The 24,944-nt window shown below is 39.1% G+C and overlaps 1 protein-coding gene across 3 annotated transcripts in view; it reads left to right on the top strand.

Moving 5' to 3' along the window:
- Positions 1–286: 286 nt before the first annotated feature.
- The window catches only part of UNC79 (unc-79 homolog, NALCN channel complex subunit), a gene marked incomplete at both ends in the record, with an annotated part of 108,724 nt that continues 84,066 nt past the window's right edge, over positions 287–24,944 (top strand). For 2 of the 3 annotated variants that reach the window (XM_080345566.1, XM_080345565.1), the window contains 10 exons: positions 287–308; positions 4,668–4,788; positions 10,535–10,839; positions 14,084–14,254; positions 17,029–17,121; positions 18,418–18,473; positions 19,106–19,235; positions 20,779–20,843; positions 22,350–22,438; positions 23,675–23,715. In XM_080345566.1, the coding sequence (XP_080201692.1) occupies positions 287–308; positions 4,668–4,788; positions 10,535–10,839; positions 14,084–14,254; positions 17,029–17,121; positions 18,418–18,473; positions 19,106–19,235; positions 20,779–20,843; positions 22,350–22,438; positions 23,675–23,715 (1,093 nt within the window). Of the gene's footprint in view, positions 309–4,667; positions 4,789–10,534; positions 10,840–14,083; positions 14,255–17,028; positions 17,122–18,417; positions 18,474–19,105; positions 19,236–20,778; positions 20,844–22,349; positions 22,439–23,674; positions 23,716–24,944 lie in introns of those variants that run through there. The other variant, XM_080345567.1, reaches the window with a different exon arrangement.

Here is a 24,944-nt window from a genome sequence, read left to right as displayed (position 1 = left end):
CGGCAGCTCCCGGCCCAGCGCAGCAGCGAGCCCGGCGCTCCGGCGCGGTAACCTCCCGCTGGGACAAGCGGGCGGGCATTCGGACAGACCCGCTTGCGAAGCCGCCGCCACGCGCGGCTGACAGACGCTCTGTCCCTTTAAGAGCGCGTTCCCGCCCCGCCCGCCGTTCCCGGCCCGCAGCCCTGCGGCAGCTGCCCGGCTGCTGAGGCGAAGCGGTCGCCGTCGCCTTCACCGCGGGCGGGGGCAGGTGCTCCTCGGTGGCTGAGGGGCAGAGCAGGGCGGCAGCATGTCCACCAAGGCGGAGCAGTGTGAGTGTTGGGGCCGGGCGGCGCGGGCTGGGGCCTCTGTCCGCGGGGAGCGGGGGGTGGGCGGCCGGGGTCGCCTTCCCGCCGCTGGCGCTGCCCCGCTGCCGGCTGTCAGTGCCCCGGGGCTAGCTCTGCCCGCTCTCCTCCCACCTTATGTGGCGTCCGCGTCGCAGCCAGTGTAAGGAGGTGAGGTGTGTGTGGGGGGGCGCTGCGTTCATTCTGGCTCTTTCCATCTCGGCCGCCGCCGGGTGGTTGGTGTGGCGGCCCCCGAGCATCTCCCCTCCCGGCCGGCCCCGCTCGGGAGGCCGTGTGTTTGTGCGCAGGCAGCGGCGGGGACCTAAGGGGAAGAGGTGAGGAGGTGAGAATGAAGATCGAGACCGCCGGCTTGGCCCTCGGCCTGCCTGGTCTGATGGTGCTGTGCCCTGTCCCAAAGGAGGTGCCCCCCTGAGAGACTGGAGATCCGACTGTAGAGACCAGAGGTGACTCGTGTGTTTCCATCTTGAAAGTGATCTTGCCGTGAGGTAGAGCGAGAAGGGAGGTGTGCTGTCGTTGTTGCCCGTGCTGTTCACCTTTTGGGTGAATGTAGGCTGGGTGTTACTCTCTTGCCCACCTGCTGCACCCTCAGAGCCTCCCAGCAGGAGCCCCGGTGCTGACACCCCCTGCCCGAGCCTGCTGTGTCTGTACAGCCACCGGCGTTTTAACCACCCTGCTGTCTGGAGCTGATCAGAGCAAGGTCAGATAATGCGGTGGATGGGACATCGGCAGCTGGACTGTGCTGTTCCCCACCATTGTTACTGCTGATAGCAACTGGTGCATCTGCAAGAGCCCTGGTGGGAGGGTTGAAGAAAAATAACCAGGGCCGTCAAGCTTGTCGCCCGTATCAAAGCTACTTTCCTGATACAAGGGTCATGGTTGTGAGCCAGGCAGTCTGTGACCAGTAGGTTGGATTGATGTTTGTCATGATGACACAGTGTGATCTAACACTTCATGTGTTGAGACTTGCTGTCTCTGTTCTCCAGGTACCTGGGAAGGATCCTTGTATTTGTGTATGCCCGTGCTGAACTGATCTAAGGAAAAGAATACTTGTGTTAATTTTCCTTTAGGGTTTACAGCTTATTAACAGTGATGGATGATGTTGCTATTAAAATATTATGTGGATGCTAATTTATTGCTTTAGGGATATGCTTCTGGCTTCATAAATAGAGACATAATGTTCTGACCATGCAACAGCCCTGAAGCGTGCAATGTTCGGATCTGTTCAATTTCTGCCTTCCCCACCCCCCACCTGAGTTCTGTAATTGTTTCTTCTTTCCTGTGATTTTTATACATTAATTATGCTTATTTTACAGTGGCATGTGGAAGAATTTCTGCCGCCTTTTGTCCCAACACTGCCTTTGGCATTTTCTTTCTTTTCTCTTCTGTCTTCTCTGTTCTTCCATTCCTAATGCTTTTGATCTGCTCTGTTTGAGCTTCTCTTTCATATTTTCTCCTTGGCTGTTTTTTCATCCCTTTGTACTGTTCAAGACACTATGTCTTGCCCTGCCATGTCCTGTTGCTCTCTATTTTAAGATTTACTGGAGTCCAGGTTTCAGAACTTCCTGGGTCCTAATGCTCTTTTTCATGATGCTTCAGGGAAGGTATTTGGTTAATGGACACATCCTGTGCATTGTAACCTACTGAATGTATTTTGTTTGCCAAGGCTGTTCTCCTGACTAGTATTACAGTATTACCAAATGTCTGTGTCTCAACATAACTTCAAGATTCCTTCACCTGCAGTTTTTGACAGATGATGATAGACTCCAACAAGGACTATATTGATGTGCATACATCACTATCAGGCAAACCTTCAAACCCCAACTGTTGCTCTTGTTGCTTCTGCCTTCATTGATTGAGGCAAGAACCGGAATGTTTTGGAAAGGAGTCAAGCCATAATGAATCTCAGTTTACCAAGAACAACAGCAAAACACTACAAATGAGGAAAAAGGCTGATCAGAACGGAAGAGTTGCTGGTCTAAATATGAATCTGTGGCCACCCCACAGCTCTTTGGCAGGTTGTATGAATAACAGGTAAAATGGTGGCAATCTGGAAATTGTCTCAAAGCCTCCCTTTTCTGTCACAATGTGCATATCATATCCCATACCAGTGGTATTGGCAGCGACTTTCATCATCTGACTAATCATGGCATGTCTATGTTGTTCTGTTGTATTAAAAGGAAATTAGTTCCTTTTCACCTTAAATAGCAGTAGCTGGTGTTTAGTTGTGGTAAGTAGTGTCTGGGAATACCTCTGTTCTCTCCAAGACAGTGGAGCAACCAACACCGTCTTTCAAGACTCCTAATGGTTTACCCCTGATTCAGTCAATGCTTACAAGGGGGCCAGGGAGTTTAGTTAGGTCTGTGTAGATCCTAGAGAGATACCCAGCAATGTATTGTGGAATAACTTTTTTTTTGTTCTTTTTAAAAATAGTTTTATGTGATGACCCTATGACAATGGCTAAGTACCTCCACAGAGTGACATCACTGAAGTATATCTCTGGGTGCTCAGAAACTCAGAAAACTGGGTCATTCACACACTTCTGTGTCTTGAAAGCTGGCAACATTTTGCTCTGGTACACTCCTTCAGAAGGTTCTTTGTGTTCTGGGAGGATGTGCTGACATTGTCAGTGTCCTCGGAAACATTACCCAGAGGCGAAGTTAAAACCTTTAGCCTAAAGCTAATGTTAATATTTAGGCTTTATAAATAAATTTTCTGTTTTGATATTTTGCCTGATACAATTATGTGGCAATGCTGATGAATAAAAATATGTAGATTTCCTTCTTTATTAAAAGCCAGTTATTCTAGATACCTCATATCCTTTTTTGAAACTAAGTAGCTGTAGAGAGGTAGACAGTTCTTTGAAATACATCTAGACCTGAATTCTGACATCATCAGCATTAGCATTTTGTTAATCTAATTCACTTACAGATATCTGATAGCAAACTATGGCAGCCACAGTAAACTGTGTGTCTTGCTGTGAATTTTTCTTTGCAAGGCTACTGTGAAATGTGGTCTGTTTTCTTTGCAAATATGCCTAGCTTCATACTCAGTCACTCCTTTTCATTCAGCTTGTCAGTGATAGAAGAAAAAAAATGGAATGCTCATGAAATGTTCACATACAACAGCAGTGAGAGGCATATAGACAGCAAGTTAGTGCCCTCCTGTCCCATGGAGGACTTAATGGTATTCATTCTTTAAATGCCATTTGGTAAAACGAATAAAACCAAGGACTGACTAATTGCTCCTTTAGGAAACACAATTTGTCTTCCACACAGCAGAAGCCCTGTAGAGGAACAAGGTGTAGCTTGACGTAGTAAAAGACTCTCATAATCCATATGTTCAAGGGCTGAGGTCATTTGGAAGCATCTCCCCTTTGAACTGCCTATTACACAGTCTTGGTGCACTTTTAACATGATTAGGAGTTCCCAGTGAGCTCTGGTTTCACTGAGGCTTTGTCTGCACAGGGTGATGCTGTGAACAACTGCAGAGCAGAGCTGAAAGCGCAGCTGAGCTGGCACAGCCCTGTGCCACAGCCAGAGCACTCGGCTTCTCAGCAGAGCTTATTAGTCTGAGCAGAGCAAAAAAGAATTGTGTTCTTAGGTGTCTCTGCATGAGGCTGTCTTCTGACATGTAGGCAATGTGAGGCATTGCAGGTATGGTCAGTAAATACTTTTTCCAATACTGAACAAGGATCTCTTTTAGAAAATAAACCCATTATTGTTCTATTTCTAAAATAACAAAAAAAATTGTTTCAGTAAAGGTGTAGAGCTCCTACTATTTTAAATCTCCTCACCTGCATCATCAAACTTCCTGAAACATTTAAATAAACAGCACAGGTCGTTACGTATCTTCAACTCATTGCATGAAGTAAATGTATGGCCTAAAGTAAATCACATAAGCTCTCTCTGTTTTAGCTTATATCTCTGCTTTGACATTAGAAATATTTATCTGTCTCACATGAATCCCCTATGATTTAATGACTCATTCATTATAAATGAATCTTGAGATCTTGGAGGCAGAGAAGTAGTGCAGGTCTGGTTTTTTTGTTTGTTTGTTTTTGTTTATATATATTTTTTTAATTTGCTAGCACTAAGTTGGTCTAATACAGATGCAGGTATTCACTTCTGTTCCTTCCTGTTGACATTCTTGCACTGGAGTGTTCATTTTATTCAGTCAAATTAGAAGGAATGTAGAGAGTTTTCTGTTTTTTACTGTTTAGTTTTTAAATTAGAAAATAATCAGAAATGGTGGGAACAGATGTGATTCTGTCAAAACCTGCAAAAAGCCTAAATGAAAGTTTTTGTTTGTTTTTTGTCTTTTGTGTAGTTGCTTCCAAAATCCGTTACCTTCAGGAATACCACAACCGGGTTCTCCACAACATTTACCCTGTGCCCTCTGGAACTGACATTGCAAATACTCTGAAATACTTTTCTCAGACGTTATTGAGGTAAGTTTTAACTAATGCTCTTGAAGAAAAAAAGAGCTAAAGAATTGTAGGGGATATTGATTGACTTTGAATTGGTTGCAAGCTATAATGGGTCAATGCTCAGCCAAAAAGAGTCAGAGCATAATTTAAGGAAATAATGTTATGAATTAATTTCTTCAGTGGCTGTTGCCCAATTTGCCCAGTTGAGCTGCTGACTGAGTGGCTGATTCTAAAATAAACTTGGTTGATTACACATTTGCTTGGCCCTCGTAAGACTTAGCGGAATGTACAAACATGCTGAACTTGTGAAGTAAGGAGTTTGTGACTGATAGTTTTGGATGCGTATGCCCATCACCTCCTTAACAGTGCTGGTGCCTCAGGATCGTGGAGCGATGAGCCAGTCGAGCAGAACTAGGTTCTTATGCTGCCATAGTTCAGCTGCATGTCAGGCTTGGGTTCTGGTTCAGTCCCTTACAACAATACAAGTAGACACAAAGTTTGTGTACGGATCTGGATTCGGATCGCAACAACAGGTCAGAGTTGCTCTGACCCAGGGCTTTGATCTAGTCCAATATTTACTGATAATACATAGTAATAAATACCATATGACTGCAGAATACATTTCATATAGGAAATACTACCTTCTGTCTTGCTAAAAAGATAGCAAAAATTGTGAGACTTAATTAGGAATGGTATACATTCCATTGTGCTACCTAGTGGACTCATATTTTCAAATTCTTCTAAAAATGGTTTTTAACAGTGAAGAGGTTATTTTTGTCTGCCCAGGTTTTGGCAGGCTCTAGTTTTCACATCCAGAAAAATACATTTAAAGCTGTATTTCTGTGCATAGCTTCCTGATTTATACCTGGAAAGATCAAGTCTCTGCTGTTATAAACTGGTTTGGAAATGCAGCTATTTGCCCTGTTTGAGGAAACATAAACAAAAAACAGTTAACCCATACATTTGTACACATAACCTTATGATGTGTACAAGTTGTGAAGCAAGAGTTTAAACTTGACAGCAGTTCATTTTAACATTAATTTGAAGTGCATTGGATGTATCAAAATTCTTGACCCATAAACAGGGTCAAGAAGGAAAGGTACATAGACAGAAATACTCAGTGGAACAAACGTTCACCACAAACTTAAAAACCTCCTGTTTACTTTTGAAAACTTTAAGAGTAGAATTTAACCACTGAGAAATTTGTTTCCTTCATCGTTTAGAGTGTTGAGGAAACTTATGGCAAACAGTAGGGCCTATTTTTTTTTTTTTTTAAGATTAAGAAACTAAATTTTGTCTCTTTATGTTGCAGTAGTGGGGAAAATGTTTGGAGAGTCACTAAAGATACCTCTGAAATGTGGCTGTGTTCCCACATCAGGCTGTTTTGATGGATTATTTGCACAGCGTACACAGTTAAATCACATTTAAATAAAGTCCCAAATGACAAAACAGCCTTTGTGTAAATACTGTTGGCCTTTAAGCTGTTAAAGCAAGAAAGTTGGACTTATTATGAATGCTTTTCTCTCAGCTGTAACTACCAAGTGCTATAATGAGATCTGTTTCTTTTTGGGCAGAAGTCCATTGGGACAGGGTGGATGTAGAGTCTGCTGCTTAAATAAAGTGTCTTTATACCACACAGTTTTCTTTATCTTTCTAAGCAGTACAGCTGACATGTCCTATGTGACAAATTCTTCACACTCCATAAGCAGTGATGTTTCTGAACTTACTAAAAAGCTTTATACTGGGTGACTATGAGAGCGGAACAGAAATCAGGTCAGGAATTGCACAACTGACCAACTCCATTTCTTTATTTTATGTTCAGAATGGGACTGAACCAAAATCCTGTAGCTGATAATGCAGAAGTGATCCTTATATCTGATGTGCAGCTCTACACAAATGGCTTTGTCCTTATGATCTAGGATCTGCTCAGCCTCAGAGATAAAAGGGCACCAGAAGCTGAAGCCAGGACTTGGATCTAAATTTAAGTGGACTGAGTCCTGATACTGAACAAGGTCAACTCCACATTCTGAATTCCTGTAACTGGGGAATTTGAACTGTGGGTCAAAGCTTGAGTGCTATGGTTGAACCAATATAAATTTATACACTTGCTGGTGCTAAGAAAGGAGCTGGATAAAAAAGCAAAACAAAACACACCCTGTATTTAGTGTGGCAGATGGAAAGAAGGAAACTCCCACTCACTGTGTGCAGATCTCTGCAAGATTTACCTTAAAACTAAACAGACTGCCTAAGAACCTTTCTGAAGAGTGTGTGCAGAAATTTCTTTGAATATTCTGCATGCTGAGTCTTCTTTCTGCCTCCTACACTGAGACTCCATTGTGTGAGGTTTAACATCAATGATAGAAGTACATGGTAGAGATGACCTTTGGAGCCTGAGATAGAGCTAATGCAATGAATTTGAGCTGCTAAGAGAATACTGACCAACTGTAGCAAAAATGCACATTGATTTCTGGAGATTTTGAGTCTGGGCTTCAGAATACGTTGCTTGTTATCATCTACTGTTTTAAGATAACTTTAAACAATATTTCCCAGTTTGATGTGTACTCTCTTTGCAGCTCATCTTTTTAGGCAAACATATATTTATGAACATTTGTAGTCAAAGAATAATGGAGGAATAGTTAGTCAGAGAAATTCCATATGATGATTTTTACAGGTGTAGCTTTTACAGTTTATTATACTTTTTACCTTTCCATGTTATGGACACATTGACTGTGTTCCTTTCAGTGGGGCATGCTTGCTCTTTTGGATCACATTCATATCTGGTGTCATTCTGCTAGCTATAGGTGGATTGCACCAGGGAATAATTTGCTCCTTTGCTCTGTACATAGCCTCAATAAATCAGAAGCTCAAGGGTGGGGGGAACAGATGTGGAATGGCTAAAAAAAATTAAATCCTTATTTCTATGAACAAACATCACATAAAATCACCATACACAATGCATAGCACATTGATTCATTTAGTTCTTCCTTGATTTTTCTCTTTGGGCAACAGCATTTCTTTACATTACAGCATGAATTTGTTTCATGCCCTGCTCATTTTCAGTATTTTCTCCCTGATTTGAGGAATGATCTAAGACTTAATAAACATCTTGCATAATAGCTCATTCTTTCACATTTTCTTGGAGAAAATTCTCCATATTTATGTCTAAGTAAAATGTTTTACATAAAGAATAGTTATAAATGCCCAGTGGCTAATTAGTGGTCAGACTTGTTTTGCTGCCTTGGTGAGATGCAATTCTCTTGTAGGCATTTTAGAAAGCCTTTCCTGGAAGGCAGTAATTTTGGGATAAATTTGTAGCAAAGATTTACAAATCTTGAAACAAGCCCTGGTAACTTTGTCATTTGCCAGAGAACGCGTTCAGTGTGGAGTTATGATGTGCAGACACTCCAGGTTCTCAGGACATGGTTTGAACAGAAACAGGAGCAAACTGCAGTCATCATATCTTGGTCTTAGGGCACTTCCTAGATTTTAAATTTTGACTCTTCTGTTTATTACTTTAAAAGCATATGGGTCAGGCAAAAGCCTGGATCTGAAAGTGGTGTGTGTTTGTTTGTTTTCCTTTTAAATTTGGTGTGGTTACAGCTGGAATTTAGATATGATCTCATTGCTGTTTGTGAACAGGAGGGTGCCCTGATCAAGATACAAGATGATGCACTTTGGCCTCTAATCTGTAGATGGGCCATAGCTCCATGTTATAAGGAAAGGAAGTCTATAGTGTGAGCTCTCTATCACTGCCTTACGCTTTCCAAAACAAGGATTAATTAATACAGTAATGTCCTTTCTGGAAGAAGTGTGCTTGAAGTGATGTGTTGGCGAGTAAAAGGATGGGTAATTGGTATTATCTGTTGGTAGACAGGGAAAGAATACAACTTGGTACCTTCATACCCCTAAACATGAGCTGCAAAATATGGCAAATGAACATCAAGCAAATTAAAAAGAATCAGCACTCTGATGATCTGTTTATAAAGTCATGCTACATCTTAGATGATTTTCTGAATAAACTGTCTTGACAGTCAACATGATTCTTGTACTGGACATTGGGTAACAGAAACGAAAATTATCTGCCAAACATGTAAGACACAATAAAAAAGGAAAAAAAGTATCTAGTTTCTTAAAACAGACAATATGTCTGTCATCTCTGTCTGCAAGAGTGATGTGATAGTAGCCGCTTGCCATAGAACTGTACTTGTAGAAGTGTTTTATATATATATGGCAAATGAATGACACCTTCTCTTATAAGCACCTTAGCAAGAGTTTAGCTTGCTTGTGTAAATTGTTAAATTGACTTGTGAGGTAAGATATATCTGTGCTAAGGTGATTATATGATAGGGATCTCTGTACTGTTAAAGAGGGCTGAGGTTTCCAGAAGTGCTCCCTTTTGACATAACTAAGCTCTTCATTAGTCAGTGGAAATTTTAATGCCACTGACTTGGTTTAATCCTGACTTTTGGAGCAGAGTTAAACCAACAGCAACTGCTTTTGGAAATCCCAACCACTGAGAGGTGCAAAATGTACTTTAAAAAAAAAAAAAAGCATTGTGTGTGGTTTAATATATTTAAAAGGTGTATTATATTTTTATAGGCACATATGAAGACTATGAACTAACCCTATAATTGCCTGATAACTAAACTATAACACTGCTTAAGTGACAATTTATTTCTGTTTAAAATAGTGGGGTTTATTTTTTTAAATAAATTAGATTAAAATGGTTACGGCATTCTTAAAATGACATAACAAGCTGATTGACATATAGCCTCTATTTTGATTCCCACTAAATCCTTTTTATTTTTTGAAATTATCTCTCCTTTAGTTTATAGTGAGTTTTGTTGAATAATAACGTAAGTAACAGCAGGAATGTATGGTAACATACTGTCTGATCTGCAGTTACATAATTGGTTTTGCTTGCTTAGCCCTTAGATTTTTGAAGGTAATTCTTTACCCAAGGAGTGTTTGTATTCATAAAGTAAAATGTTTCCTCCTTAAACATGGGCAAAATTAAAACCACACATAAACAACCATTATCATTAGCTCACAAACATATGCTAAAGACCATCTACTATATATTATTTTATAACTTTTCCAAATGTAGTTTAGTTAACATTTTAGAAATATTATATTATTTCTAAATCCATGTGCCTGTTTAAACTTCATTATCTCAAATGATACTGAGTGAGTGGTCATGAAACAGTATCATAAAATACATACAGACATTATTTTAATGCAATAAACATGTGATTTTTAAGACTATCTTAACAAACACACATGTTTATTCTTTGCTAAAACATGTTTCTGCAAGTGCCACACCTATATTTTGCATGTTTTCAGTCAGTTGGTTCAAAAGATTATAGGGGAGAAAAAAAATGAAATCTCTTAAAATCTCAGAGCAAAGTACCAGCCTATTGTGACACAACTATTTTACCATAGCAAGCACTTTTAATTCTCAGAATTTTTCTTAACTGTGAAACATGGGTAGGGCACTGAAACATGCATTTTTATATTTTTGCTCCTTATGAACCAGATAACACATGAGATGCAATGAAATTTTCCTAGATGTCAATTTTTAATTCTCTTTCCTTGAACCACGAAAGTGAATGGTTGCTAGATTTGTAAACACACTGGTTTCAGTAGGGATTGCATCTTATGTGGGATGTATCTGGTGTTTTATTATTTGTTTTATAGTGTCATTTCAATGTAATGTGCTGTTCTTTGTGTCTTTGTTGTCTCTTTTTTTTCTTTGTCCCCCCAACAGCATTTTGTCCCGCACAGGGAAGAAGGAGAATCAAGATGCCTCCAATTTGACAGTGCCCATGACCATGTGTCTTTTTCCTGTGCCATTCCCACTCACCCCATCTCTAAGACCACAGGTCAGTTCCATCAACCCTACTGTTACTCGCTCCCTCCTTTACAGCGTCCTGCGAGATGCTCCATCTGAACGTGGCCAGCAAAGTCGTGATGCTCAGTTATCAGACTACCCATCTTTGGACTATCAAGGACTTTACGTGACACTGGTGACACTGCTGGATCTAGTTCCCTTGCTACAACATGGTCAACATGGTAAGCAGGCCCTTCAACCCTTCCAGTACGCTTAACTTCAGTGCTGTGAATCCATGAATGGTGCATAAATGCAGTAGAAGAGATGGGCCTAAGCTGACCTGGATCTGGAATTCAGTCTCCTGGGATGCATTTATATCCAAGTGTTTGGTTTGACTTTCTTAAATAAAAGATGTTTTTTTGCTAACTGTGAATTTAGGTTTGAATTCTGATATTGTCTGATTTTTAGTGATATGCTGGTGGTATGTAACTAAAATATAACGGTATGTAACAAAAACAATACAGATGGTTTAAAAAAAAAAAATCTGGATTTTTGAATTTGAATCTGCTGGGATATCTTCAGATAGGTCTTTTTGGGGTGGCTCTCTTAAAAAGGCACTAATTGCTTGCAAATGTATATCTGACCTATAATGAATATACAGATTGAGTGTTTTGGTGAAGGTCCGTCTCTAAATAGAACATAATATACATTTAATTGAAGAAAAATCATGGCAATGGTGATTTGAGATGGCTTTTACATATTCCTGGGTAAAAAGACAGCAATATCTCTCTATGACTTACAGAAAAGCTGTATTTGCTTATGTTTTGAATTAGTGAATCACAAGATATTTTTGTGACTGTGTTGTATTTCAATTGTTTTCCCTCAAGTTCTGCGTGTATCTGGCTTGTTAGTCTCTGGCTTTCCATACTGGGATTCAGGAGCCGAGTGTTCTCCCTATGTTATATAAGCCAAATACTAATTTTCATCATGGTTTCAGGGTGTAATTTGCTCCCAGCAAATTACAGACTTGTCCACTTCACTTTCTAGAAATGGTGGAGCTAATTATCAAAACAATCTTTTTTGAGATAGATAACACAGTGATAAACAACCAATGGAGACCTGTAAAGAACAAACAACATTGAGCAAACACAATTTCCTTTTATGGCAGCACAGTGGCTCCTGGTGGGGTTTTCCTGTCCTTAGTCAGTCTTGTGTTGCTATGTCACTTGACATCCTAATGGCAATCTGGGACATGTGGACACCACTTGAGTGAGGAAAACACTCCAGAAGAAATTACCAGTGGCTCTTTTCAGCTAGAAGGGTATATCAAGTGGGAATCTTTTAGGGGTCTGTGCTGGGTCTAGTATTATTAATATTTTCTTTTTTTTTTTACATGGCTGATAGAAATGAGAGAGCACTTTGATTTGCAGGGGTTATCAAGATGGCAAATAACATGTCCTCTGTGTGAAAGATATCTGATTCAAAACTATCCTGGCAATTTGCATTCTGTTTTAAAACATTTTCAAGGAAGAAATCTAAAGTACTATGTTTAAGCAGGAGAAATCAAAGGCAGAAATGAAATAGGGGAAATACTATCTTGAAAGCCCTACTGCAGAGATCTGGATGTTGCAGCAGTTCAGAGGCAGACCATAAGTCACTAATATATTATTCTAGCAATATGTAAACTTGTGTTTTGTGTAGGAGACACCCAAAGCATTTTGTATATTATTCTAACAGCCCAAGGAAGGCCTCTGCTGGACTAAAATTTTCAGATGTGTCTATCTGGCTTTAAGAAAGACATGAGCCATTTGGGAGGAGTCCAGGAAAAAGAAACAAGAACGATTTGAGGTGTAGAAAATGTGAACAGTGAGGAAAAATGGAAATAACTTGGTTTGTCCAGCTTGGAGAAAAATAGAAGGGAGATATGATTATATATACAAATATGTAAAGGTCGCTGAGAGGAGAAATAAACCAAATAAAACTATTTGTGGCTACAGTGAATCAGGATAAGAAGTTGTAGGCTTAAACAGTAGCAACGGAAATTAAAAAAAAAACCAAAAAGCCTTTTTATGATAAAGATGGTTAAGCACTGGGATGAATTGCCAGGAGAAGCAGTGAACTGCCTTGCACATTTTTTAAAAAGAGTTTAGACAGTCATCTGCCAGGAATAATTTGGTTGACTCATGCTTGATGCTTGCAGCAAGGGGAGGTCACTTTCTATAATTCTGTGTACGGAGAATTAAATTTTGCAATACAACTTGTTATTTATTTTTCCCTCAGCTAAGCATGTCCCTAAAAGAAATACATTTTTTTAAATCAGAACGAGCCGTGTTGTTTGGGTAAGTACAACTGGTGCACTGGGCCATCTTGAGTTTTGGTCCAATCAGATGGTACAAAACTCACAGGGCTTTGCTGGTAAATACGTATTGCAAGAGAGGAGTGCCCTCTAGCACTGAGGGTCTGACTGGACCCTTGCATGGAAGACCTGCCAGAACCACCAAAATTGAGTGCTAATTTTCATTCTTACTATGACATTTACAGCTACAGATCTCTGAGCACTTTACAGAGGCAGTTTTAAATCAGCCTAGTTGTACAGATGGAACTGGAGGCCTGTGTAACATACTTAAGGTTAGAGAGTGAGTAATAAAAGGAATCACTCTCATGCAGGGAAAAGGCCTTATGAGGTGCTGGGATCATCATACAGGTTCAAACTTGAGGCTCACTGAGTGCTATAATGTTTCTCAGAGGTTTATTTGCCCCAGCTCAGTTCCTCATTCGGAAAAGGTTATAAAGATGCCACAGTGCCCAGATACACAATAACCTATCCCTTCCCTTTGGATCTTGAAATGTACCGAAGGATTATACTAAAATTAATTAAAATAAGTATAAACATTCTGATAAATATTCCTTTCCTTTTAAGCCTTGGCTGTTTTTGGCCTTTATGACTTGCCAGGAAAACAAGATCCATTGTTTAATCACATATTTGAAAAATACAGTGGCACTTCCTGTAGTCTCTGTGTAGTGGGTACTTTGCAGCAATCTTGAGGGTAATTAAGATGAAAATCTTATTTTCCTATGGCTGATAAAGACTAGAACGCTTTTTGCAAAAGCAGGCCTTTCGATACCAAACTCCGTATCAAATTTTGATTCTAGTAATATCTCTGCTTAAATGGAGGCCATTGTGTGTTAATTGCTACGTGATTAAAATCAACGTTGATTTTGAGCAATAGTTTTACTGGCTGTAGTATTCCTATACCCTCCAAACTCTTCTGAGTACTGTTGAACAGCTGTTTCCCTCTGTTTTAGGAGGGGTTCAAAAAGATGGATGGAGTCTCTTGTCTATAGTGATTAACTTCCCAAATTACTTTGAGGGGAAAACTTGAATTTAAGTGGGTTTATTTTAATAGTTTTGTAAACTAAAAAGAACGTAGTCATAATTATTTTTCCATTGTAATGATTCTGTATTTATTTCATTTTATTCAACAGATCTTGGGCAATCAATTTTTTACACAACTACATGCTTACTTCCTTTTCTCAATGATGATATTTTGAGTACTTTACCCTATACAATGATTTCAACACTAGCTACCTTTCCTCCATTTCTGCACAAGGATATTATAGAGTATCTCAGCACATCTTTTCTGCCTATGGCTATATGTAAGTAGAACTCATTTGAGTGTTATTATGTTTCAGAAAACATGATGCATTGCTATAATAGTATTAGACCGTAGGAGTCAAAGTTTGATCTCTCATAGTATTGTAATGGGATACCAATCTAATGTATGTACATTTGTAAAATAATTCTGTGTGACTACTTTTCAAAGAGAATCATTCTATGGTTTTTATTTATTTGTTATGCTGTGTTACTGTGTGCAATTTTCCTTCATTTAAAGGTTGAAGTTTAGCTTATTTAAGAAATACATTGCTTTCAGACTCATAGAACTTTCAGTGCCAGCAGTGGGAGTTTTGAATACAGAATCAATGGGCAGACTGCTCCTGAAACGATAGATACAGTAGCAACGCGTAATTTTTTTAGCTGCCCAAAACCTGGATGTACAAGAATGACTGTTCTCAATGTAATGATGTGGTGAATTTCTGATTTTTCTCCCTACTTCTTTTCTCGGCATTTTCTCTTTAAGTTCTGTACTAAATAGCTGTGTCTGTAATGTCTCCTCCCTGTAAACGTTAAGACTGAATCCGACAGTGCCTCCTTTTTTTCCTCTTTCTTTTTTCTCCCTCACTGAGGATGTCACATGATTACATAATTTTATAATCCCTGCAGAATGTGAATCCTGAGGTATGTTCTGAATACTTGTCTCTGTACCTGGTAAAAGTCTTGATGGGACTTCAGTAGCAGTGAGAAATTTAACTGTGTACTGCAGATGGAAGCATTAGGATCAATATTAAAAGACAGTTTTAACCAACAAGCCTTTAGCTGTGTGGGTGATCAAATGCTGGAGCAGTTTGCCAGAGAGGCTGCAGATTCTCCATCCTACCAGATGCTCAAAACGCAGCTGGATAAGGTCCTGAGTCCCTGTTCTAGATGGCCTTTTTTTGAGCAGGGGGGCTGGACAAGGTGATCTCCAGAGGTCCCTTCTAACTTCAACCATCTTGTGATTCTGTGAGAATGTCTCCTCCTTATCTGTATTCCAGACCTTTGTGGAAAAACATGAGCGACATTTTTACAGAGATTAACACTGATGTCATTTAAGCATGTGGAAGATGCTGTTAGAACATGGACAGCAGCATGGTCCGGTGTTTTGAGGTTAAGTTTAATGGAAATTTATCACCTACGTGTTCTGGCTCTGCCAGTCAGTGATCTTGGAGAAATCCCTTGGCTCTTCTGTACCTCAGTTTCCTTATGGATAAGGAAACTGTATCAGATCTGTTAAACTGTTCTCCAAAACATATGATTGAGCCAAATCCTTGGTTTACTCAAATAGATACTATTCCCCAACTCCCTTTGGCAGTGATTGCATCCATGTAGAGCATGGGACCAGCCTTTGTCCTGCTGCCTTTTTCCTCAAACAGTTTTGGTTAGATCTCTGTATGAAACCAGTCTGCTGCTCTTTAAATTTGGCTTCTTGTACTGTGTCTTACTTTTCAGCTGATGGCCACATTTTAATTGCCAGGTTAGAGCTGCTCAGTATTTTGTAAGTTAAATCCATCCAAATAGACCTTGCTGTGATAATTTGTGGGCTCTTAGATGTATGGGTGAGAGTCAAAAGAGGATGAATGAAGTGCAGTGAAGAGAGACATAGTAATGCTGGGTCATGCAAAAAAGTACCAGATAGAAGAGAGAAATTTTCTATTTTTCCTTCCCTCCGGCTTTTCCAGTGGGTGCCCTTTAGGTTAGTGGCTGGTCTTTCCCCACCAGGAATGATCTGCCCCTTCACAAGGCAAGTGCAGAACCTTTCCTTCCTCTGGTGTTCAGCTCTGAATCAATCTGAAAGGGAGGATGCAAGAGATTGTGTGAGCAGCTGGAGAGCCAGATGGGAAGAATGAAAGCATCTCACTGAACTGGGAGCTGCAGTTCTGTGCTTTTGTCCCAAATGCTTGGTATTTGGGTCCTGGCAGCCAGGCTTGGGAAAGTGCTGTGAGCGAGGATGTGGAAGATACATGCCACATCTCTGTGTGGGAGATTGCCTTCAAAGCCATATTGCCGTGTTGCATTTCAGAAAATAAACACCTATGCTCTGCAGGGTTTTTCCAAGTATACCATTTAATAGTAACTAATTAGTAGGAGACCAGAAGGAACTCTGGCCACTTTGTGTGTGAGGTCAAAGTTACAACAGCTTAGCTACACTTCAGTGCGACTGTTTATCATTATCTTAGCACAGTTAACATGACAAGGGGGACTAATTTTTCTGGAATGTACCTATAAATTGAACTTGTACCCTGTGATCCCTGAGTAGTCACGTTTGCCATACACCGACAGCCAGCAGGTACTGCCAGCCCCAGCCCTTCATCAGTGTACCCCAGCAGTGGGCTTTCTATTTTTTCTTGTTTCTTTACTCTCCACTTCCACCTTACTTTTCTACAATCCAAGTCCTAGGGGCACTTGGCTACACAAGTAACATTGTTTTGACCAGTCTGTGGGGTCTGAAGGAGAGTACCTGAGAAGATCCCTCTCTTTGATTCATGCAGCTCTGACAATGAAATCTTGCTGATCTGGAAAACCAGGTGTGTGCTCTGTGAAGCAATATCGTATTCTTAGTCATTTTTCTCTTCCAGCAGAAAAGGGGGTTTCACCTTCTCCAATTCAGAATGTTTCTAGTTTTGTTTGCTTGTTTGTTTGTTTGCTTTTTTATGACATAGTACCTTGGGGATTTTATTTGCATCAGTTGGAAGTATTTAATATGCTATTCTCACTTAATATTCCTTGTTATACAATAAAAAATGTTTTCTTTCTTTTTTTCCTTTATTTTAAGTGGGATCCTCAAAAAGAGAAGGTGTTCCAGCACATGTCAATCTATCTGCATCATCAATGCTAATGATTGCAATGCAGTACACATCAAACCCAGGTATGTGTAAACATGACACATGGTATCATTCTCTCTAAAACTATGAGTCATGAAGTACTATGTCAAATGTAATCAGGAAAGTTCAGATGTTGGGAGAAATCTGTCTCACCATCCAACACAGGATGAAAAATAAGTTATTTTAGTCAAAACTGGAATTTCTGAGCATCATGCTTGAAGTAAGATTATGTAGATACGAGAACTTGTTGTGATTAAGATATAGGATTTGGCCCAGGATTGGAGCCTCTGATCTATTCTTGCTTGACATCAGAAAATAATGTTGATTTATAACATCCATGTTATCACCACTTACTTTGACTATAGAAATTAATAGTAACAGTTTATCTTATACTCTGATTGATATCCCACCAAGTTCACAACTGATGTTGTTTTTTAAAGAAGGCAGGTAATGCTGGCTGCAGGCGCAACAAAACTATAATGGATTTAAATGTAATCATAAGTATCTAAACACAAGGCTATTCTCTCTCATGATGGCACAGTCCCAGTGAAATCAGTGGGATCACATAACCAAATTGAAACAAAATGTAACCTAAGGGAGCTGTTATATTGCATGATAGTCAGCTATTTCCCATTTTATGTAGATGATGTGTGGGGAAAGGAACCCCACACTGCGGTATGTGTGTGAGAAGTATCATCACGTCATGCTAACATACTTCCCAGTGATAATTAATGGCAACACACCAATTTTAAAAGCCACTTGTATAAGTTAGTATTTTTTCACTAAATGTTCTATTTTTGTTTGTGAATTCCATGTTCCAGCCATCTGAGGGAAATTCTGGCCTGTGACTTTTAGGAAGTCAAACATGTAAAGTAGTTCATTTGATTCTCCTGTTTGTTTGATGCAGAGTGGCTCCTGTAGCCTTTGGTATACATGGGAGTAATGTATTGTCACATGTGCCCTCCATTGCTGCCTCAAGATGAATGACAATATACTCATTTGCAGCTTTACATTGTGCCAGAGGGACAAAGTTTAAATGAATTAGCAGGTATTCTTAAACTAAATGTGTTTGAAAAAGATCTCCATTGCTGTGGAAAAAGCTGTACACCTATAATACTTGTTGTCTTACTGCATTGACATGATCAAGTTACTAATATTTAATTTCTAATCTTTTTTGATGACTCTCAGGGCAATGATTCTTCAGCAAACCCTTTAAAATAAAAAGTAATTAAATGAGGTTTAGAGTTTTGGATGGACAGAACAATCCAATCACCTAATTACATCACTTCTGTAACTTGAGTTTCCATTTCAATGTGTCCATACTGTCTTTTCTCTCTCAGTGTATCACTGCCAATTATTGGAATGCCTCATGAAATATAAGCAAGAAGTATGGAAAGTAAGTTTGTGATCATATATATTTTGTGGGAATGACTGTATTTAGGTAGTAATGAAAAGGTGGCTTGAAAATTGAAGTGACTGTGTGCCAAGAAGCTTTAAACAATCTTTATATCCAGTTCTACTTCTGGATTATGGAGAGGAAGTTCCCTCTGATTTTTAGTTTACAGAAGCAGCTCCATGTTTGGTAGAACAGATCTCAGTTTCCTAAATACTCTGTGGTTGTGGCTCCCATCAGCAGAAATTTTAATAACCACCAGTTTTCTCAGTTTATGTGAGACTGAGCTTTTACAAGGATTATTTGTGAGTATTGTCTTAGCCTGAATCTGATCTGGATCTATATCACACCTCTTTGCTCCATAGTTACAGGGAGGCTTCATATGCTATATGTTAGCATACTGTGTGGGGTGGGTTGTAGCTGTTGGATGCTCCGATCAAACTCAGAAGGCAATTGTGAACATATTGTTGAAATTATTCATCTAATCTACTTATAAGAATATACAAAGGATGTTTTGTAGGGCATGAAATGTATATCTTTTGTGTGCTCAGGTATCTTTGTGAATGTAAGTAATATGTATTGAATTGTGTCTTGTTATCTTGCAAAATAAACATTTTGTACCTGTCTTTCATTAGGATTTGCTATATGTGATAGCCTATGGACCATCTCAAGTTAAACCTCCAGCGGTACAAATGTTATTTCACTATTGGCCCAATTTAAAGCCCCCTGGGGCAATCAGTGAGTACAGAGGACTGCAATACACAGGTCAGTGCAGCTGTTTTTGTATAAGCCAAAATAAATATAAAGGAAATTATCAGAAATGTGTTAATGTCACATGTTTACAGTTCTACAGTGTATTTTGAAATGTTTTATTCTATGCATTGGTACTTTCATAAGTATATATGATATCAATTTCTCTATATTTTCAAAAGATGCTGGGAAAAATAAAAATGGTGATTGTGGCTAGTAAATATGTTGTGTTACTCCCAATCCTAATGAAACCAGAACAGGATAAGAAATAAATATGGCATTACAAATGGTCTGTGAAACTGCCTACTTGGCCTCACAAGGGTTCTGGTTTATATTCCTTTTAATTATTGCTTTGGTTGCTTTTGTTATGCCAGCTGTTGCCACTGCTGCTGCTGCTGAGGCTCCTTATCTTGGCTTTTACTGTCAAAAAAAGTCAGGCGATGTCAGGAGCAGTCAATATAATGGATAAGTTCTCAAGGCTGACTATAGGTTGAAAGTGAGAGCCAAAGTCAACAAGATATCTGGAGCTGAGCAGGCGGATGGTACAAAGTCCTCTGTCCACGAAACTCCCCAGTGAAACTGATGGGATTGTGCTTCTATGGTGGGGGCTGTCCAGCAGCAATCCCCGACTTACTTTTTCTGTTTGCCTGTCTCAACCAGTTTCAAATAATCCATGTTGTATGGGACATGTTTTACTGACTTTTAAAATTTGTGGACCAGAATGCAACATTTTAAATAATAAAAATAAAGGATTGAAAGAAACCTTAGAAGATCCTCTAGAACAGCTCAAGTACATCTTGAGTTACATGTTACAAGTACATCCTGTTACATGTTTGTCTGATATGTTCTAAAGCCTTCCCTTGAAAGGTTGTTAGATTTTTCTTGACTTTTTTTTTCAATCATTCATCTTGTACTGCTCTGCATCACTTCTTTCATGCAGGCAGGGCTGTAAACTAAGCATGACATTCCATCTGAGCTGTTACTAGCACTGGGTAGACTGGAATAATTTTCCTGTATACAAATTTTTTGTTAATACATCCTAGAAAAGGATGAGTATTATCTGCAATTGCATGTCATTTTGCCTGGGAGCATTCTGTATAGCATCCAGATGATGCTACTTGAGCACACCTTTGTTGTTTACTTCTTGTCATTACAAAGCTAAGGCTCCTTCTGTCGCTGGACTTTTTTTCCTTTATCATAGCTGTGTTTTCATTTTGCCTGTGAATATTACTGAATTTACTCAGCTACTTCTACCATCCTGCTCCTGGAATGGAAGGACAATTAATTAATTCAGGGTGTTGGTGAGATCAGGAAGGGTCTACAACAGGGATGTCTGTGTCTTACTTTTTCCATTTCTTCATTGAGATCATGGTTCATTTAATATTTATGTCCCAGACAAGTATTTTCTAGGTAGGCTTCCTGAGGAATGGCTAGGTCTTCTCTCATATTTGTATAGTACTTATTACAAGAGGATCTTGTTCTTAATTGATATTGCTAAATACAAAGAATATAAATGTATTTTTTCCATTTATTAATCAGCTGTGTTTTGGTTTTGCAGCCTGGAATCCTATTCATTGCCAGCACATCGAATGCCATAATGCGATTAATAAACCAGCTGTGAAGGTACTGCTGTTTCTTCAGGGGTCAGACCCAACTGTCTGGGGGATGGGAGGTTGTACTTTGGCCCCAGGCGTATGTTCTGGTTGTGTGCAGGTGACTAAGGGCAGGAGCTAAGGGAACAGCAAAGTATGTTGAGACCAAGGGGGCCAGAACTTGGCGAAAGTGTTCTTTGACTGCCTAAAGCAAGATGGCAAACTCCCGTGGGCCAAGTCTTGATATTAAAGATGATGATGGTTGGAGGGCACTTTATAAAAATCTAATCTGGCTCCTGGCTGATCTGTGTAAATATTTTCCTGAACACACATATGTGTGTGTTAATATGTGCACAAATATTACTATATACAGGAAACATTATGTGGATTATGTAGGTATCTGTTCACCTTGGTATCTTGACTAGGGTCATAAAATTCACCTACTCTGTGATTCTTTGCTTGGAATATGTCCTAAAGCAAACAGCAACAAAGCTTTACTTGCCTCACTGCAGCCCTCTTGGAGGGAGGTAAATGATATCATTTCCTGGTTATGCACAGTGTAAGAAAAAGTAAAGTTGCTAAGCCAGGATCATAGTGCGATTCGATGGCAGAGGTAAGAACAGCATTCTAAGGCCAGAGCAAAATATCAATGCAACTTAGAGTTCCAGTATTTGCAGATTAGATACCTGAATATTTTTGAATCATCTCTTAGCTTAACTTTGACAGAACCAGTCTTGACCAGTCATCACTTAGAAAAATGCAGTCTATTGTCTCTTAGATAGATAAAAGTAAATTGGGTTAACAAAGATGAGAAACATTCAAAGAGGCATTTGTCTTTGTAAATAAGATTTTGCACTTGGAGTAAGAAACTTTTGATTTAAGTGGATAAGATATTGCATATGCATTCTACTGTTCAGCTTTTCCTTAAATAGTACAAAACACTTAAAAACATGTATGTAATTGGCTGGTAACTGTGTTTTCTGTAACTGGCTCATGTGGAAGGATAAAGGTAATGCAAGACGAAGTTTGGACCTACGCTGCCAAGGAAACTGTGGATCCATAGTCTTCATTCTGTCATTGGAATTGTGCTGTATAGTTAACAACTATGATGACAGAATTTAGATTTTGCTGGAAGAGGTGTTACCGAGAGAGAAAAATCTAGACTTTCACTTTACCTAGTCCTAAGTAATGGATCCTCTAAGTGACCATGTCATTGGAAAAAAATAAAAAACAAGTCTGTCATGACTATGCAGTGTAAATGTGTAACATAAAATATACTTGTCTTTCAGAGAGTGATAATACTGGTATTGAAATATGTCCTGTTCTCTTCCCACAGGCTCTCACTTTCAGTTTCATCCCTGTCTTTGTTAGAAATCATTTGAGATCCTGTACTGCCAGGTGCTGAGTACCATCTTTCAGAATACTGAAAGCTCTCAACACATACCAAAGCTATGTTATGTCGTATGTCCTGCGTTGAACGTCCTCACTGAACTTCAATGAACAGATGCGTTAATTCTTTTCCTTCTCTGTGTTTCAGATGTGCATTGATCCATCTTTGTCTGTGGCTTTGGGTGATAAGCCTCCTCCTCTATATCTTTGTGAAGAATGCAGCCAGAGAATTGCAGGGTACGTAAACTAAGAACCGGAAAATGATCAGATACAGTCAGACTCCAGAGTACAGAACTCTGCAGTTATGCTTTATTTTTTTTATTGTTAGGATATAATTTATATAGATAACCCTGTTGAAATACATGGAGCACACTGCCACTTACTATGAATGAGAATTATAGAAATTTACCCTACATGATCAGCATTGGCATCTAGCTTGAACAGCAGTGAGTTTTAAACTTAATATCTTTGAATGGATGCATTGGGATGCATTGACTATGGTAGGGTAACCTTGTTAATGTACAGGCTTTTGCTTATGAAACATTTTTACTCCTCATCCTTCAGTTGTCATTGAAACCAGGGCATTACAATGAAAGCTCTTTCACAAAGACTTCATCACTTTTCTGTAACATGTTTCAGATTATTCTCTAGGGTATGCTGTGAAGCAGCAGAGTAAAGAATTGGAATTGGTCCAGACTTGTCCAATACCTGGAAAGAATATAGCCTGAGATTAATTAACCTCACTTTATTATTATTATTATTATTATTATTATTATTATTATTGTTGTTGTTGTTGTTGTTGTTGTTACTGTTACTGTTACTACTATTACTACTATTATTAATATTTTGTAATTTTAAATTTGATTTGCATTGCTTTACAAGATCTACTAATATTTATGGGGAGTTCCAATCATTAGTTGAAATGGATGAGGTTACAGGTAGTCCAGAAGCTACATAAGTTTTTTTTATACCCAGTTTAAGACACCTTTATATCACACCAGTTGTAGGAAAATCCATTACATCTCATCTTAGGTTTTTAAGTCATCATTGATTTAAAGCTGCAGGAAGCAGTAATGGAATTTGGCAGAAGCATAGCTTCTAAGGAGACTCATGGAAAATGGTACTTCTACATTATATTCTGTCTCCATCTGAGATTCTTGCCTATAATTTCTTAGCCCTCAGACTTTCAGAGCACACACTATTTTAATTTGATAAATATATGCCTTAAAAGTAATTTTTCAAAAGCTCTGAACATGGTGGACCAACATCATCAAAGTAGCAATTTACAATAAGTGAGGCACAAGAAAGTGAGGTAATGTAAAGTAGCCTGCAATTTATAAAACTACATTTGTATAAAACAACTTCAGAATAATGTATGTCTTACCACATTAATTTAGGTAAATTACCTCTGTGCAAAAATAAATGCATAGATAAATAAAAAATGGAAGCTAATCAGATATGCAATTTTTATAGGGATCACAGTGAATGGTTGATAGATGTTCTTCTACCACAAGGTAAGAGGTATTTTAAGGGTAGGTACAAACTAATCATAATTATGCAACCCTATGCTTACTGATATTTCTGCATACTGTCTTAGTTGAAATGATGCATTCTATTCTAAAGGGATTTAAAAAAAATGTGAAGTAGCTTGTACTTAATACTGCTTAGTGTCTGAATGTACTTGTTGTTTACTAAAGTAAAGTACTTTACAAAGTACTCTTAGTACTCTGAAAAATTGACCCATCTTCTACTTGTAATAGTATGCAACTCCTTATATGTGAGGAAACAGAGACAATTCACAGTATCACAGTATGTTTGGGATTGGAAGGGACCTCAAAAGATCATCTAGTTCAATCCCCCTGCTGGAGCAGGAACGCCTAGGTGAGGTCGCACAGGAACATGTCCAGGCAGGTTTTGAATGTCTCCAGAGAAGGAGACTCCACAACCTCCCTGGGCAGCCTGTTCCAGTGTTCTGTCACCCTTACTGAAGACATACTGAAGACAATTGAAGCATTTACATTTGGGGTGCAAAAAAGGGAGCTGGTTCTTCCAGTAACATATATCTGATTTGTAAGCTCTTAAAGCTTCTGAAAATCTGTTCTATGAACAGGAGACTGTTAAGTGTATCAGAAAATAACATTAAATATTTTTCTATGATCCAGTCATTGATCCATTCATTGCCCTTTGTCCAGTGAGAGAGCCTGATATTCTATTATCTACCAGAATGCAGACAAAACTTGTTGACAGACTAGTCAGAATTTCCTGGGTTTGCAAGAATGGTCACGTTCTCTAAAATAACCCTTTCAAGGACAGAACAAGGACACTCCCTCTCTGTTCTGCAAACTGAAAATTCTTAGGCAGTGAAGATTTTTTGCTGCCTCCTTTTAGTTGAAATCTAATCCAAATTAAGAATGTTTTGTTTATATAAGGGAAACACTTATTTTTACCTAGCCACCTGTATATACCAAATCAGATGTTGCCAGGGCAGCAAACTAAATAGCTACTGCTCACGGGTTTTATCTGCAAACGATTTGCTATGGAGTCATGGGCCACAGACACAGTGGCTGCTTCTACGTTTTTCCTCTATATTCACTAATCTTTCATACTGTGAGCTTTCGCAATGTCCCTGTGAGTGCACTTAGACTGCTCGTGAGGCAGAAGCATAGGAGGAAGGTGGATGGGATGCAGAGCACACCACACGATGCACCAAGACTGTTCTTTCATTTCACTGTAGCAATAGCCA

This window comes from Nesoenas mayeri (assembly GCF_963082525.1).
Source record: "Nesoenas mayeri genome assembly, chromosome: 5".
In the NCBI taxonomy this organism is placed as follows: domain Eukaryota; kingdom Metazoa; phylum Chordata; class Aves; order Columbiformes; family Columbidae; genus Nesoenas; species Nesoenas mayeri.
This window is presented reverse-complemented; position numbering and strand designations above follow the sequence as displayed.